Source organism: Galeopterus variegatus, unplaced genomic scaffold (genome assembly GCF_000696425.1).
Source record: "Galeopterus variegatus unplaced genomic scaffold, G_variegatus-3.0.2 Scaffold1175, whole genome shotgun sequence".
NCBI classification, from domain to species: domain Eukaryota; kingdom Metazoa; phylum Chordata; class Mammalia; order Dermoptera; family Cynocephalidae; genus Galeopterus; species Galeopterus variegatus.
The window spans coordinates 68,805-86,060 of NW_007727286.1; the positions used below are offsets into that span (position 1 = coordinate 68,805).

The 17,256-nt window shown below is 42.3% G+C and overlaps 1 protein-coding gene across 1 annotated transcript in view; it reads left to right on the plus strand.

Moving 5' to 3' along the window:
* Positions 1 to 17,256, plus strand: part of PIK3AP1 (phosphoinositide-3-kinase adaptor protein 1) — a gene marked incomplete at its 5' end in the record, with an annotated part of 114,354 nt that overhangs the window by 34,300 nt on the left and 62,798 nt on the right. The window contains one exon of the mRNA XM_008575364.1: positions 16,882 to 17,012. Within this exon, the coding sequence (XP_008573586.1) occupies positions 16,882 to 17,012 (131 nt within the window). The remainder of the gene's footprint in view (positions 1 to 16,881; positions 17,013 to 17,256) is intronic.

Below are 17,256 nucleotides of genomic sequence, written 5' to 3' on the forward strand. Positions count from 1 at the left end.
CAAATTACCCAGTTCCATGTATTTTGTTATAAGCAACAGAAATGGACTAATACAGAAAATTATAATCTCCATTTTACAAATAAGGAGAACAAGGCTTTAAGAGGTTAAATAACTTGCCAAAGTAACCAGCTAGTAAGAGCTGTGATTCTGTCCAGATCGTCTGGACTCTAAGTCCCATGCTCTGAAGTACTGCCATTTGTGCGGTGGCCATGAGAAGACCTCCAGCTGTGGGAGTGGAATTGACCCAGGGCCCCAGGGCTGCCCTCTAGATCCATTCTGGCATTTGAGCACGGCCCCACTTCCCACGGGCTGCTCCCAGCCACTGACTGAGTGTGGCAGGTATACTACAGTAGACCCGGTCCTTGGACTCTCTGGTGGGCTACTTCAGTTTGAAGACTCTGACAGATTTGCAGGACTCTCTTAGATGATTCAGTGGTCCACGTCTTTCCCACCCAACCTTCCTTTCCCCTTCTCTTCATTTAGGCTCGAACAGTTGCAAGTTTCTCCCAGTCCCTCTCCCCATTTCTGTCCTAACCACTTTCCCTAATAAAATCCTTGTATGTTTAATCCTATTTTAGCCTTTGTTTCTCAGAAGACTTGGACTAATGCAGGGTATCATGCGGAACATTCAGGGCTGTGTGGTTCAGCCTGCTAGCATAAATTAGGGGGTCAGATTCCACACTAAAAGCTTCCAGGCACGAAGTCCTGCAATGGTCCTCCCGGAGGTGCTGGTGTTGTTTTTCCTGCTAGTGACTTAGGTGGTTGATCTTACCTCATTCATTGATTCATCCATTCATGCAAGAAGCATTTATTGATTTCTCACTATATTCTAGGCTCTGGGGACACAAAGATGAATGAATGTCAGGGAATCTGCTCTCAAAGAAATCAGAGTCTAGTGGAAGAACAATTTGGTCAACAGATAAACAACACTAATTGTTTTAACTTTGTCTAGCACTTTTCAGTTTTCAAAGAGCATTTTTATCACCTAATCCCTATACGCCTGTGCCACAGGCCAGGCAGGTATATGTATTCCCATTTTAAAGCAGAGGACATTGAAGCTTAGAAAAGTCAAGCTTACCCAGGAAATGTCGGAGGTTGGACTTCTGTGACTTAGTTGAATGCGCTTTTCTGTAATCTCTCAGTAACTGCGTTTATGTTGCTAGGAAATATTACAGAATATCTTTAGAGCCTTGGCCTTAGTAGCACAGGTTTTGATTGTCAGGGCAATTAGCAACTCCTGGGTTAAAGGAGATTTAATTTTGGTCCATAATTNTTTGGTCAACAGATAAACAACACTAATTGTTTTAACTTTGTCTAGCACTTTTCAGTTTTCAAAGAGCATTTTTATCACCTAATCCCTATACGCCTGTGCCACAGGCCAGGCAGGTATATGTATTCCCATTTTAAAGCAGAGGACATTGAAGCTTAGAAAAGTCAAGCTTACCCAGGAAATGTCGGAGGTTGGACTTCTGTGACTTAGTTGAATGCGCTTTTCTGTAATCTCTCAGTAACTGCGTTTATGTTGCTAGGAAATATTACAGAATATCTTTAGAGCCTTGGCCTTAGTAGCACAGGTTTTGATTGTCAGGGCAATTAGCAACTCCTGGGTTAAAGGAGATTTAATTTTGGTCCATAATTGTTTACGCAGAATTTAGAGTGTCGTCTTGCTGTTTGGTGTTTCTTTAAGCCCTTCACCAAGGAGCATCATGCCTCCACGCCACCTTGACCATACCGTAAGGCCAAACACAGAGTTTCACTGTGTGGAGTGAGAGGTAGAAAGTTACCCTTCCTAAGAATGGAAAGTGAAACTGACCAGCCCAACTTTATCATGTCAGCAGGTCAGAATGCTAAGGGTCAGCAAAAGGGGTAAACAAACACCATTTCAGCCTTCCATGGAATTTCGACAATTGAGTGATAGAGACACAAAAGGAAAGAAATTTTCTTCATAATTTCCTAAGCTTGGTTTTATTATCAGGAGTTGCCTGCTGCTAAGGGTCAGCAAAAGGGGTAAACAAACACCATTTCAGCCTTCCATGGAATTTCGACAACTGAGTGATAGAGACACAAAAGGAAAGAAATTTTCTTCATAATTTCCTAAGCTTGGTTTTATTATCAGGAGTTGCCTGTGGCTTCTCAGTTCTTGGCTGAGTGAAAATATACCGCATTTACATGGCCTGCCCCAAACAAAGCCCATTTGTCTGTCCTCACAGCAGTAAATCCAGACATTATTGTCTGCTTAGATTAGAATTGATTCCTGAACCAGGAAACCAAGAAAACCCTGTTAAAAGACTAGTTATTAATGGCCTCATTACAAGCCTGCGTTGTACCGTTTGAACCAAATTTACATAGGGAGAGGAAGCACATTTATAAGTGTCGGAAAGAGATGAAGAAAGAGGAAGCCTACTTGGGGGCTGTGGTGTCTTCTGCTTTGTTAGCAACACTGGGGTTTCCTGAACGACGACACAGGGGCCTGCAGGCCTCCAGAGGTGCCCTGGTGGAGAGCTTTCTCCCAGTAGTAGCTGTCGGGATGCAGGTATGCACAGTGCTTCTTAAGGACCTCGATAAACTTGGCCAATTAAGTTTTCCTGGGTTCTTTTGGTTGCTTGTGCTTTGGGGAGCAGCCCCAGAGATGCTGGTTCTGGGATACGGGTCTGTTTACCATGGAGGGGAAGCAGATTTTTTCTCAACCCTTTGCACGTTTATATCCCAGAGACTGGTTGAAGGAACTTCAGTCTGTGGCTAGGAAGCCTCTTGCACAGCACAGTCTTTCCTCCATCTGGGTCATGTTTCCTGGGAGCAGCTAATGTTCTTCTGCTAACCAGGTCGGAGTTGGGAACCATGTGTTCTAAATGTGTTTCTACCATTGAACCAGCAGCTGATGACCTAGGGCCACTGAGTTCATGTCCCTGTGCCTCCATTTTTCCATCTGCAAAATAGAGAGAGTTGTCTCTGTCACATGCGCTTGGGGACACTGAAAGGAAGAAGTGAGAACAAATGTTTGCTGGGTGCTGAGTGCAGTTTCTTGGATGAGGCTAGAGTGGCTTGGTTCTACTACTCAGGAAAGCTTCCTGAAGGTTGAGCTTGGAAGAAGGTTAGAAGGCCCAGACACATCCCCAGCTCTCGCTGAAAGAGCCGAGGCAGGTTTACTGTTGGTGGACAACGTGAGCACAAGCTGTCACTGGTTGTCCTGCAGCCTCAGCTGTGGTGCTATTTTTGTTCTAGCTGAAGAGCAGGTAAGGTGAGTGGGTAGGGGGAAGGGAAGAACCATCATCCTTTACTTTAAAAACAAAACAAAACTAACACTGAATAGTTCACTTAGAGCGACTAGGTGGGGGCTGGATAAAGGTCTTAGAAACCTGAGATCTCCTATCCTCCTGTTCTGCCCCCTTTATCCTGCACCTTAAGTACCTTGAGGAGGGTCGGATGAATTACCTGGTGAATGAAGAAAAAAACCTGTTCCTTGTCATTGTGAGCTGGAAAAGACTTGGGTTGATGTGTGGTAGATTCTTGACCCGGAACCCTCTACCCAATGCTGCAAATCCACCGATGTGTAGTGAAATGAAGCCTCAGGAATCTGCAGCTGGCATGGAACCCCCGGAAGGCAGCGCAGGTGGGATGTGACAGGTGAGCCATCCTGCAGTCGAAAAGTCAACAGCACTAATTGCCTCTGGAAGTCAGTATGAGATTGCAAGAGGAGTAGATTCGTTCTTCCTTCCTCCTTTCTACTCTTTTCTCCTATTTCCAGGGAGGCAGAGTGGCCGCGATGAGTTTATTCAAAGTCTGAGTTGGGGCTGTGTCCAGAGGACTCCGCCTTATCTTTCTGGCATCATGAGGAGGATGATTATGATGAAGGTGATGAGGGCAATGATTGATGTCACTTTAATAACTCACACTATCACTACTAAATAATTGTCACTTCCTCCCTCCTCTGACTTTAATGCCAGTAAAACATCTAATGGGTAAGAGCCTGGCAGTCCACTGACCCTCTTCCCATCAGTCTGATGACTGTATGTGACTTTAGTAGTAGCTGGTGACTTACGGGTAGGGTGAACTTATCATTCATTGTTGGGAGCTTTGTAAGTGAAAGGGGTTAGTTGGATGGGAAATTCAGTACCTATTAACCAAGGTGGGTGAACAGGAAGAAGAAAGACCCTTAGGTGATGACTAAAATGAAAAAGCAGTCTTGACATTTGCCAGGAAACTGGGGGAGGTGGGGGTTACTGAAACTCAAGATTTGAGTCCCACCATTGCAAGCTTCTCACCTCCCACCCTGTGAACACACGTACATTTGCAGTGGAGCAACAGCTCCTTCATTTGGGTCCACACATTTGGAATGTGGGGACAAGGCCAGGCTTGACATCTCCGTTTGTGCTTTCTAAGGACGCAAGAGCCATGACCCTGAATTTCTAAGCTAATAGCTAGAGTAAACAAGATAAATGTAGTATGAACAGGAGAAATGTTTATAATTTACTTAAGATTCATGTTCTACACACTTTGTAAACCGTGCTTGTGGTATATTTTCAGACATCGGGTTAATTATAGCATCATCTTTGTTCCTCAAAGAGCAGGATGTTAGCTGGTAACACCGTTAGCCACTGCTTTCTGCTGTTTGGTACATTTGAGGCAGTGCCTGCTCGGGGTGTGATGGGGTGGTCAGCCGCCCCTCTTTGCAATTCTAAACAGACTTTACAAAGAGCTGCTATATTCTCCTTGAGTGTCTGGAATAATTTAAAAAACAAGCAAAGACAATTCAACTTTCTAAACAGACTTTACAAAGAGCTGCTATATTCTCCTTGAGTGTCTGGAATAATTTAAAAAAACAAGCAAAGACAATTCTTCAACTTAAATTTAAAAAACAAGCAAAGACAATTCAACTTAAAAAAAAATTAAGCTGCGTTTTCAATCTGTATTCTACAGAATTTCCTTTTCTCATGAATACTTTTTGCTGCCAGATCTTCAATATAGAGAACAAACTCCTTTGCATGGCATGCAGGGTCCTCTCAGACACCCAAGTTCCCTTCCCCTCTGACATGCCCCCCCCGTATCGAAGGTGCCCCCACATTGCTTCCTGTAGCCCAAACACATCATTTACGCTCATGCCTTTGTGCCTTTAGTCTTGCTTTACCTCTGCCAGGAAAGTCCTTGCAGCTGTCCTGTGTGGTCTTCCCCTATCAACGAGGACAGAAGTGTTTTCACCCTTACATTTCCTGGTGGGCCTGGGATGGGCTTTGAGTATTTGTTATTTATTGACAGGCAATGAATATTTGTTGAAGGAATAAAAGAATGAACTATGAGTTATTTTATTGCTTTAGATAGAAAATCTGCCTGTTCACAGAAAGGTAAGCTCAGCATCCAAATGCTGTTTGACTTAAGGTAACTAAACTTGTATTCTTCATGCCTCAGGAAGTTTTTCTCAGTTTCGCTAAACTTGCTGTATTTTTCATGTGTCAGCACTTTTCTAAACACTTGGAAACATTGGCTCACAGACTTAAATTTATAGTTACACCCTATACAATAGTGCTTGTTGACAAGGTATCACATAGTTCTCTCTGTTTTTTCATGGAGAGAACTCATCTTCTCAATTCATTTGTAAGCTCCTAAGGGCAGAGACTACAGAGCTCACACTCTGGCTTCCCCCGTGGGATCCAGACCGGTGCTAGAACATGTCATACGTGATCAGCAGATGCTTGCTGCGAGGCGAGGAAACTTCATAATAAGCGAAGGTTATTGGGACATTTTATTTGGGACTTTGAGAAATAGCTGTTTTGTGATTTCATCACCCTGGCTTAGGTAGGATGGATGAGCATCATAACAGCTGAGAAATTTCATCCTGGGCAGAAAAGCCTCCAGAAGTTTCTTCAGACCTTGAGCAAGTCTCTGTATTCCTGCCTCATCTGTGTGATGGTTAAATTTGGGTCCCTGACCCGGGATGCAAATGCACAAGAAACACAGCCTCTTCTTGTGTGGACCCCAGTACTTAGGCTGCTTGGCTACTCATTTCTGCCTCCTTCCCATTAGTGTTTGAATCTTCTTTATTCTTTCTTTGATCAGCCACCCTGGGAGTCTCAGACATGAACAGATGCCCCCCCCCCTATCATTCCAGCACAGAGACACACGTGTTACCGCGACTGGCCCCACTGACCGTTTCTGTTTCATTCCATTTTTGACTAGACTGGTGGAAAGCTCTTAATTCTCAGTTGAAATTTATCTCCTTCGTTTCCTTTTCGGTGCACTTTCTTTTTCCTTGTCATCCAAAACTTGAAGAAAGTAGTTCAACATGTCTATGCTACAGGCCTTCTTCCTGCTTTCCTCCCTTCACTTTACCTTACTTAAAAAGAGTAAAAAAAAAATTTTAGTGTAACAAAATGGAAGCAGTGTAGCATAATGTAGCTTTTCCCAAATCTCAGTCATTTGAGAACCACCAACATTGTTTTTGGCTTATCTTTGTACCATAGTATTCTTTTTTTTTTTTCCTTTTTGTCTTTTTTCGTGACTGGTAACGGGATCGCAACCCTTGGTGTCGCGCCCGCACCACGACTGGCAACGGGATCACAACCCTCGGTGGACACCCGCACCGCGCTCAACCAGTGAGCGGACCGGTCTCTATATGGGATCCGAACCCTCGGTGGGAGTGCCGCCGTGCTCCCAAGTGCCGCACTCTACCGAGTGTGCCACCGGGCTGGCCCCCATAGTATTCTTACTTTTAAAAACAGCTTTATTGAGATATAATTCATATCCCATATAAGTCACTCATTTAAAGTGTACACTTCAGTGGGTTTTGGTATATTATGTTAATTTAAAAAATTATGTTAAAACATATATGACATCATATTTGTCATTTTAACCAATTTTAAGCATATGATTTAGTGGCATTAATTACATTCATAATGTTGTACAACCATCACCACTATCTACTTCCAAAACTTTTCTATTATGCTATTAACTTAATGTGTTCTTTAGGTCAATTCATGTTTTTTATTTCAGTAAATATATTTTAAAAGAAAACTTTGCCACTGTGAAATGAAAAACCAGCATCTCTCGATATAGATAGAAGGTAACTACAAAAATACAGACAATCGTGCACACTCGGTCACTGGCTGTGCGTGATGTGGCAGAAGGGAAGGGAACCAGGTTTGCTAAAGTAATTGTAGTGATAGCAATGTGTTAGCCCCAGAAGCTACTGAGTGGTCCATTCTATCCTTGTACAGTGTGGGGGGAAGAAAAGGAAAAAAAGGAAGAAAATAAAAATCACACATTGGTATTAAATTCTAAGAGGTATGAATGCATACAGAAGCTGTGGGCTTAAGGCCTTGTTCCTTCTATGGTACAAAGGGAAATAAGCATGTTAAGGAGGTGTTAAAGGCATTCTCTTACCAGATTAAGGCTTTCTTCTTGGTATAAGTGCAATTGAAAGAATTGAAAGGGGGCTGCTTTCTTATTATGTGGTTCAGTGTCACTGAATGTTTGCTGTACATTTTAGAATCATCCCTGTACCACCAGGGTGCAGGGCACACAGTGTGGGAGACTCTGGTAGAGAGTTGAGAGCATGGATCTGGGAGTTAAATTTCCGTACAGCATGCACTGTGTGATTTGGACAACTTACTTACTTCATCTGTGAAATGGGCAGAATCATACCAATCTCCTAGTTGCTGTGATAAAATGGAAGCATCTATACTGTGTTTCGCTTTGTCCCTGGCGTAATGTAAATGCTCAACAAATGGCAGTTGTGTTTGTTTTTAAGAATGATACTTGTCTATACTTTCTTCAAGGGTTAGCATTACCTTACAAGAGAAGTTAGCTTGCATTCTCTGAAAAAAACTCTCCAAGATCAGAAAACGCTATTTTTCTTTCCCCTTCCCCTTCTGGAGTGCCAACCAAGTACCAGATGTTGTGCAGTAAAAAGAGGCGGTAAGCATTGTGGTGTGAAAACTTAATTGGAAAATAAGAGAGTGCAGCCTTGGGTCAGAGGACACTAGGGCACATAGGACCCTGGCTGGTTCAGTTGGTATTAGATGACCGGTTTAAACACCACCCTTGGAATGTGCCCGTTCTCCCTGGTGGTAGGTCACAACACACCTAACCAAGGCAGCATTGCTCAGAACAAGGCAGCACCACCAGGTGATGGTGATGCCCAAGTCCTGTTTCATGAGCTGCAGTCACAACCCCAGACCAGGAGTAGCAAGTGACACTGCCCTCTGCTTCCCTGGACCATGTCCAGAAAGGAGGCAGGGCAGAGACACCTGTGGGAGAATTCGCGCTCTGCCCTTGCTTGCTGCTTGACCTTGGCTGAGTTATTTCATTCCATCCAGGCAGTATTTTTATCTATAAAATGGGCATGGGATATTTATTCCTATCTTACAGGGTTGTTTTGAGGATTACATGAAATTAAAACTACACAATATATACAATATATAAGACTATACAATAATACACACTAATATAAGACTATATAATATTCAATACGTGGTAACATTGTTTTGATTATTAGTAATAATAATACAACATAATAATAATATAAGTAATAATAATATTTGTTTTGATTATTAGTAATAATAATGAGGCTGTCACCAGCTCCCTTGCCTAGTAGGAGCTGCTTTGTGTGGCTTAGGTGTGGGTCCAAGTCCATACATATACTTATTCATTTAAAATTCATACGGTTTTGTTTCAGACCCAAATAATGCATAGACTCCCTCTTAAAGGAAAAAAAAATTCTTATAAACCTTTAGTGTTGACAAATTGTTTTGATTTTTTAAAAATACATGTAAACATATTGAACTCCTTATGTTTATTGTTCTTTACCAACTCTGAAAGCAAAACAAATGAACGAGATACAAATATAGACATAAAATAAATAAAAGGTAAATGAACTGCAGTATGTTTGCTTTGTAGTAGGCGATGCTGGTTTACTGAGGCAGCGTCATGAACACAGAGGTTGTCGTGCTTGCTGATTCCTCCTGGAGGCTTGCTGCAGCTCCCCTGTGTGACTTCAGGACTTGGATCTCCCACCACATTTCTCTGTTAAAGTAGTGTACAGGGATATCTTCTTGTGTCTGATTGGCACAAATGCCTCATTTGCATATTATCTTGCCCCTTCTCTCCTTTCCTCATTAGCCTCCAACATTTAGCACAGCATTACCTAGCCGCAAAGTGATTGCAAACAGAAACACAGGCCCCAAAATCCTGTGGCAGGACCTGATTATAATGTGGCCATTCAAATAATCTGAAACATCCCTGCATCCCATTTTAAAGGCATTATCATCTAAGTGAAGAGCCCAAACATAAATTCTCCTAAGGAAAATATCCGAGGTTTAGGAATATATCCGAGGCTTTTGGCAGATGCTGGTTTGAGAAACAGTGATTCACATACCAACTGGCCCCCCAGAGTATTTGAAGCAGGCTGCAAAATTAAATACAATATACAAAAGAGAGATAGGCAAGACCAAGGACCTGGACAAGAGTGTAAAAGAGGTTAAGAAGCAAATCTGCCATCGAGCTGCCAGGGCAGCAAGCGCGAAAAGTGAAACGTCACGTTAGCTCGTTCTTATTGTCCAGTAAGAAAGCAGGTAAGTTCAGTGAAGAAACGGACTTTACCTGCCATTGAATTCAAGGAGTATTTGCCATGTGGGTCCTTTACAGATGAGACTTTGGGGACCCGGATGCACAAAGAAAGTTTTTTTTCTATAATTTCTCCAGAGTTTCTCTAGACTTCATAGAAGCTAAGAGGATATTGACAAATTTTAAAGCAATGAGGATACTATTGGCATCTTAATAATGCTTTGCACTGGAGACGATCCTTGGGGTTTTCAGAGTGCCTCCTCACAAACGTTTATTATTTGAGTCTCAGGACAGCAAAGATGGTATTATCTTCGGCAGGGGTTGGGGGGAATGGGAGGTGGTTTGAAGAAGGATCTCCACGCTCAAATAGGAAAGTTTGGGACCATCCCACTCTTTCAGGTGGGTTTCAGCCGTGCTTATGTCTGAGTTGGTATTTCCTTCGAAGGAAACTTTTAATCAGCTGAAGTCCTTGACCCTGGCCCCGCTGAGATGCCTGCCTTCTCTGTAGTGCACTGTGGAAGAGGCCGCTGTGCCTTGTCAATCAGCGCCACCAAAATAACTGTGGATGAATGACACCTGCCCCACTTCCTGAAATGAGTGAGCTGCTGGTAGCTGAGGGGACTGAATGAATGGACCTACTAGAGGAGGTGTTTATGTGGCCTGTCTGGATAGTGGGGAGTAGCTGCCACATGCTGCACTGTCACCATCAATTTCCTTTGTGTCATGCAAGCCCATGGGCAAGATGATTAGCAGATAGAACCGGTTGTTGCTTTTCTCATCTCCCTCCCCCATGATCAAAGTCATGCTCTCACTGTGGAAAATATGAACATACATAAGGGGTGGAAGGAGGGAGGAAAGAAGAGGCATGCAGAATCCAACTGTACATTTTCAGATTCTGACCTTTAAAAATGCATTTTGTAAAATATAATTGAAATCCTGCAGTATTAGATATACGATTTTATATCCTCCTTTTTGCCTCACATGTCATAAGATTTTACTTGTGCCACTTAAAACTCTTTGAAAAAAATGTTTTTAATATTCTTTCAGACAGGTTACTTTCAATTTTTTCACTTATGTAAAGACATCTTGGTTAATTATCTTTAGCTACATAGTAGGCATTTATTTTCCTCCTTTAGAGACACTTCTGGAAGTAGAACTGTGTGCTAAAAGGTGTGAATTTTTTTTTTTTTAAAGATGACCGGTAAGGGGATCTTAACCCTTGACTTGGTGTTGTCAGCACCACGCTCGCCCAGTGAGCTAACCGGCCATCCCTATATGGGATCCGAACCCGTGGCCTTGGTGTTATCAGCACCGCACTCTCCCGAGTGAGCCACAGTCCGGCCCAAAGGTGTGAATATTTTAAAGGCTTTCCCTTTCTCTGGATATGGACACATGGCTTTCCGAGAAGGTTCTACCAGTTCATACCTCCCTCAGCATTGAGGGAACGTATCTGTCCTACAGTCACCTCCAAACAGCACACTGAGTATACTTTAAAATATTTTCTAATTCAAAAAGGTAAGATAGCAATATGTTATTTTTATTTGCATCTCTGTGATGACTAGTAAGAATGAATATTTTTTTGAGTCAGGAAGTAATTTGTATTTCTTTTTTTGTGAATTGTCTTCTAAGATAGCAATATGTTATTTTTATTTGCATCTCTGTGATGACTAGTAAGAATGAATATTTTATTTTTTTGAGTCAGGAAGTAATTTGTATTTCTTTTTTTGTGAATTGTCTTTTTATTGGGCTTTGGGTATTTTTAGAGAGATTTCAATGACCTCTTCATATAATAAGAAAATTAGCTCTGTGTCATATTTATTTAAAATTTTTAACCAGTTTGTGATTTGCCATTGGTTTTCTTGGTAACAGCTTTATTGAGATACCATTCACATACCGTACTACTTACTCATTTAAAGTGTACAATTCAGTCGTTTTTAGTATATTCACGGATGTGTGCAACCATCACCACAATCAATTTTAGAACATTTTTATCACCTCAAAAAGAAATTCCATACCATTTGGCTATCGTCCTACAATCCTGTCAATCTCCCTAGTCTGAAGTAACCACTAATCTTCTTTCTGTCTCTATAGAGTTGCCTACCCTGGACATATTGTATACTTGGAATCATATCATATGTGGTCTTTTGTGACTGGCTTCTTTCACTTAGCATAATGTTTTTAAGATTCGTCATGCTGTAGCATGTATCAGTACTTCATTCCTTTTTTGTTTAGCTATTTATTTTAATTAACAAACAATAATTGTATCTATTTATCATGTACAACATGTTGTTATGAAATTTGTTTATTTTTCTTGCTGAATAATATTCCATTGGATGAATATGTCACATTTTACTTAATCATCAATTGATGAACATTTGGGTTGTTTCTACCTTTTGGCTATTGTGAATAATGCTGCTATAGGCCTTAGGATTTTGTTTTCAGTTTTTTGTTTGTTTACTAAAGTTTTACATTGATGTCATCAAGTCTATTGCTCATTTAGATTATGATTTCTTCAGTTGTTTGACTAGCAAATCTTTTCCTAAACCAATGATAAAATGTTCACCCATATTTTCTTTTTAATCTTAAAAATTTGTTTTATTTTATTTTACATTTCAATCTATAATCCACCTGAGTTTCATTTTGGAGTTATTGAAATTAGGAAGTGCAGAGCTAGAGCTAGGTCGCACAGACCCCTTGAGCCAGTTGTCCAGACTGGGTCACAAACCCTTCACATGCAGGTCTATGAGCCAGGTAATAGGAAAAGGTAATAGGAAAAATTGGAGCCGTGGGTGAAGAAATAATAGGCTCTATTCAGAGCTAGAAGCAGTCGACCTAACATGGCTTCCCAGAGCGTCCTCTAGAAGCTTTGCACATCTGCACCATTAGTCCTTTTACTCAAGTCCATAATCCAAAAATAAATAAATAAATAAATAAAAAACCCCAAACACCCAGATGCACATGCGCAATCACATTAGACAATAACAAGGAACACCAGTGGGCAGGTGCATGCCCACCTCAGATGTTGGACAAGACTCCAAACGTCTGAGGGGCCCTGACCATTTTCCTTATATTTTCCCAACAGGAAGGATCTATGTAGTACTCCCTCCTTCCCCCAGTGCCCCCCATAATATTTTCCAGCACCATCTGCTGAGTCACCCTTCTCACCAACCATTTCCTTTATTCTGTACTGATTTATATTTTAATAGACTTCATTTTTAGAACAGTTTCAGTTTCACAGCAAAATCAAGTGGGAGGTTCAGAGAGTTCTCATATACCCCGTACCCCTCCATTACACGTGGCCTTCCCCACCATCAACATCCAGTACCAGAGTGGTACATTTGTTACAATCGGTGAATATGCATTGACACATCATTATTACCCAAAGTGCATCGTTTACATTTGGGTTCACTCGTGGTGTTGTACATTCTATGTGTTTGGTCAAATGTGCAATGACATGCATCCACCATCATAGTACCATGCAGAGTATTTTCATCGCCCTGAAAATCCTCCGTGCTCCGCCTATTCATCCCTCCCTTCCCCCTAGCCCCTGGCAACCACTGATATTCTTACTGTCTCCTGCTTTGCCTCTTCCAGAATGTCATATAGTTGTAATCATACAGTATGTAGCCTTTTCAGATTGACTTCTTTAACTTAGTAATATTCATTTGTTTCCTCCACGTCTTTTCATAGATTGATAGCTTATTTCTTTTTAGCATAGCTAACGTCGCATTGTCCGGATGTACCACAGTTTATTTATCCGCTCACCTACTGAAATACATCTTGGCTGCTTCCAAGTTTTGGCAGTTATGAATAAAACTGCTGTAAATATCCATGTGCAGGTTTTTGTGTAGACATAAGTTTTCAACTCCTCTGGGTGAATATCAAGGATTGTGATTGTATAGTTTAGTTTTACAAGTGTATGTTTAGTTTTGTAAGAAACTGCCAAACTGTCTTCCAAAGTGGTGCACCATTCTACATTCCCACCAGCAATGAGTGAGAGTTCCTATTGCTCAATATCCTCGTCAGCATTTGGTGGTGTCAGTGTTCTGGATTTTGGCCATTCTAATAGATGTGCAGTGGTATCTCATTGTCATTTTAATTTGCATTTCTCTGGTGACATGTGATGTGGAGCATCTTTTCATGTGCTTATTTGCCATCTGTGTATCTTCTTTGGTGAAAGTGTCTGTTCAGATCTTTTGCCCATTTTTTAATCAGGTTCTTCATTTTCTTATGAAAATGAAGTTTTGTTTTAAGTTGAGTTTTAAGAGTTCTTTGTGTGTCTTGATTATAGAACTTTATCGGGTGCATCTTTTGCAAACATTTTCTCCCACTCTATGTTTTGCCTCCTCATTCTCTTGAACAATGAATTCTGCAGAGCATATCTGTACTGGTTTTTAATGTTTTCTTTATCATATGTTAAGTGTGATGTTTTTATGGGAATGAAGGTTTATTTTGGAGTTATCTAATGTATTCAATTGCTCTGTGTTCATTCTTTTCTATATAACTTTAATATAAAATAGTATACACTTTATTATTTTTTAAAACTTTACTAGGAGACATAGTACCTATATAAGTGGAGTTTTCCTGGATAACAAAAAATGAATATTATGAAGAAGCACATTTTCCAAATAAATTCAGTGCAAAGAGGGGTATGGGCTTTTCATTTTTGAAAACTGAGGGCTTTAAAAAATTTTTTTATTCATGGTTATTCATTTAGTCAGGTTTTCTACTTATTTCAAGACAATTTTGATAATTTATATTTTTCTATAAAATTTGTGTTGAAATTTTTGTCATAGAGTTCTCACTTTTTTTTTTCTCCTTTTTTTGTCTTTTTTACTGACCGGTGACGGGATCACAACCCTCGGCATTGCGCCCGCACCGCGCTCAGCCAGTGAGCGGGAACCAGTCTCCACATGGGATCCGAACCCTCGGTGGGAGTGCCGCCGTGCTCCCAAGCTGCGCACTCTCCAGTGCGCCACCGGGCCGGCCCATAGAGTTCTCACGTTAATATGAATTCTTAGCATAGAGTTTTCAGTTCAATGTGTTTCTTGAAATCTCCTCATATCTGTAGTTACCATTCCTTTGTCATTTGGCTTCTTTATATTTTCTTCATACTCTTCTTAGTTTCATTTACTAGGGCTTTGACCCTTTGGCTGGCAAACTAATGGGCCAGTAATTTGGAAGAGATAAAGGATTTTCCTTTGTTGAAGCAATGGGTCCCTCCAAAGAGGTAATCCCTGTATGATATATCAGAATAAGTAATTGGCAGGACTTGGGATGACTCCAGCCGCTCAGGATAGTATCTAAACAATTCTGGAGCAAGAAGTAGTTCCAGGGATCTTCCTTCAGTTTTAAGTAACCAACTAAATATTTAAGTCAATGGGATTATTTTCTCATCCAGGAAGAACCTCAGAATTTTTTTAAAGGGATGTTCAGGCATCTAATAATAAATAATTTAAACTTGGTATAACCGTTAAGAAGAGAATGTGAATTGTCCCTTATCTTCTTGGTTCTCTCCTTTACAGGCTCTTGTGTTGGGGGGTATGGGGGGTGATACGTACAGCTCTGTCCCAGCCGATAGACCCTGGCTGTTTTGAAAGTGACCAACCACGGAGAGAGGGTGTGGGGAAGGGCAGATCCAGCAAGTAGATGGCAACCTTCATTTAATTTGGCTTGGAGAGCAGGAAGGTGGGGAGACTCCTGTGTTAGTCTTTGCAGGGGGATAATTTGCACAAAGTAAGCGGAGAGCCAGGAGGACTGGAAAGGAAAGGAGAGACGCAGATTTATGGCTCTGACACCCAGCTAAAAACCATATGGTGCCGCTTGCAACTCCAGGGTCGTTTGCTCCTCCTCTTAGTACTATATTCTGCCTTTTGCACAGACAAGGTCAAAGACCTGGCAGCACTCAAACAGGCCTGGGGAAGAGCGGCAGGAGCACGGACCTCACTGTCCATTGTGCTCTGGGCAGCCTGTAGACATTCAGCAGAACCAGATGCCAGGCTCTGGGGCACCAGAGCTGTGGTGCTTTTAAGCTGCACAGCTGGGGATGCCTCACAGTTATAGCAGTAGGATGTGGTGGTGCCTTAGCAGCCTACCCCTTCTCCCTCACCTCAGCCTCCATGGTCATGCGAGCACAGCCTCTTCCCCGGCACAGCTTCAGGTCTAGTGTACAAGACTGTGGTCACAGCTTTCTGAGGAGGCATAAGAGTGGCCTGATCCACCATCCCAGCATTCCACCAGGACAATTGTCACAAGCTCTGCAGAGGCCAGCTCCTTCCCAGGAGGCCAGCCTGCAAGAATCAGCCAAGCTAACCCTTGTGTCTCACCTCTCCTGTCCTTCTAGATCATGGGCACTCTGAAGGCAGGGTTGGTGTCTGATTCCTCCTTATGTCCCCTCAAGTGCCAAACATTTGGCTGGTTCTGTAAGTGGCTTAGGAATGAATAAGAGCAAGCCTAACAAGGGGATTGGATGAAGCCTCCCGTCCTTTCAACCATTCTTAGCTATTAGGGATCCTGTCCTTCTTTGAGGATCTGGTGAATGCTTTGGACTATCTCCAGAAAAATATAGGCAAATACACACACACACATGCACACACTATTTTGCACACAACCTCAGAGGCAGGTCTATCAGTCTACGGACCCTGGTGAAGAGCCCTTGCCTTAGGGCTCTGGTAGGTTCTCAGCATCATTTGGTTCTGTGCCACGCCCTACACCTCTGCCCACCACTGCTCACCTGCTCTGAGTCTGTGCACGATCTAATCTTTCCATAGGCCAGCTGTTGGTTGTGGTATTGATTTGGAACATGGTTAGACTGATCTAAGTTTTGTTGAAAATGATTGCTTTTCACTGTTGCACCCAGGGGGATGCATTGGCTAGCCATGACCCCAAGGTCTGACAGCTTTCTAGACAGCACAGATTTTACTCAGAGTTCCAAGGATGCCCTTTAAGTGGACAGCCCCTTCTTGGCCCTACCTGAGGAGAGGGGCCTCCTTTCCTCACAACCACCAAAGCCACCCTGGCAGGAAGTCTGCAGGTAAAGCTTCCAAAAGCCTGTTGGTTGAAACTAGACTTGCCAGCTTCAGACTTTTTGGCCTTCCCCCCACCATCATCCTTTTGCTGTCACCCTACCCTGTGGCCAACATGGTGGTTGACTTTTCCCCATAAGGTCGTCTTTTGTGATTTCCTAAGTCACTCCTGTCAACTTGTATTTGTTTGATATTTGGAGCCATTTCCTATTTGGTAGTGTTTGGGGCTCTCATGGGGTGGAACATGCCTACTAGTTCTCCTGCCTTCTGTTCTCATTCAGCAATGTTCTCTGTCCCATAGATTCTGGGTGTGACTCAGTCACCGACACCGAGCCTGAGGACGAGAAGCCCTACTCGAGGCAGCAGAGCCTGTCACTGGAGACTTCACCTGGAAACCTAATGGTGGTGCAGCCGGACCGCATTCGCTGTGGGGTAGGAACTTCCAGGGCCCAGCAGATCCATGTCAGAACATGGGCTTTTCAAATGCATGCCTTTGTTGCAGTGGAGTTCTCATGATGCACCTCAGTATAATCACAGCCTCCCCTTGGGGTTTCCCCTGGGAACCCTAGTACCTGGGCCTTGGACACACCTAGCTCAGAGAGAGACAAACACAGGAATGTATGTGTCATCAATTTAGATGACACATAAGACTTCCGACTCACAGATCAATAACATG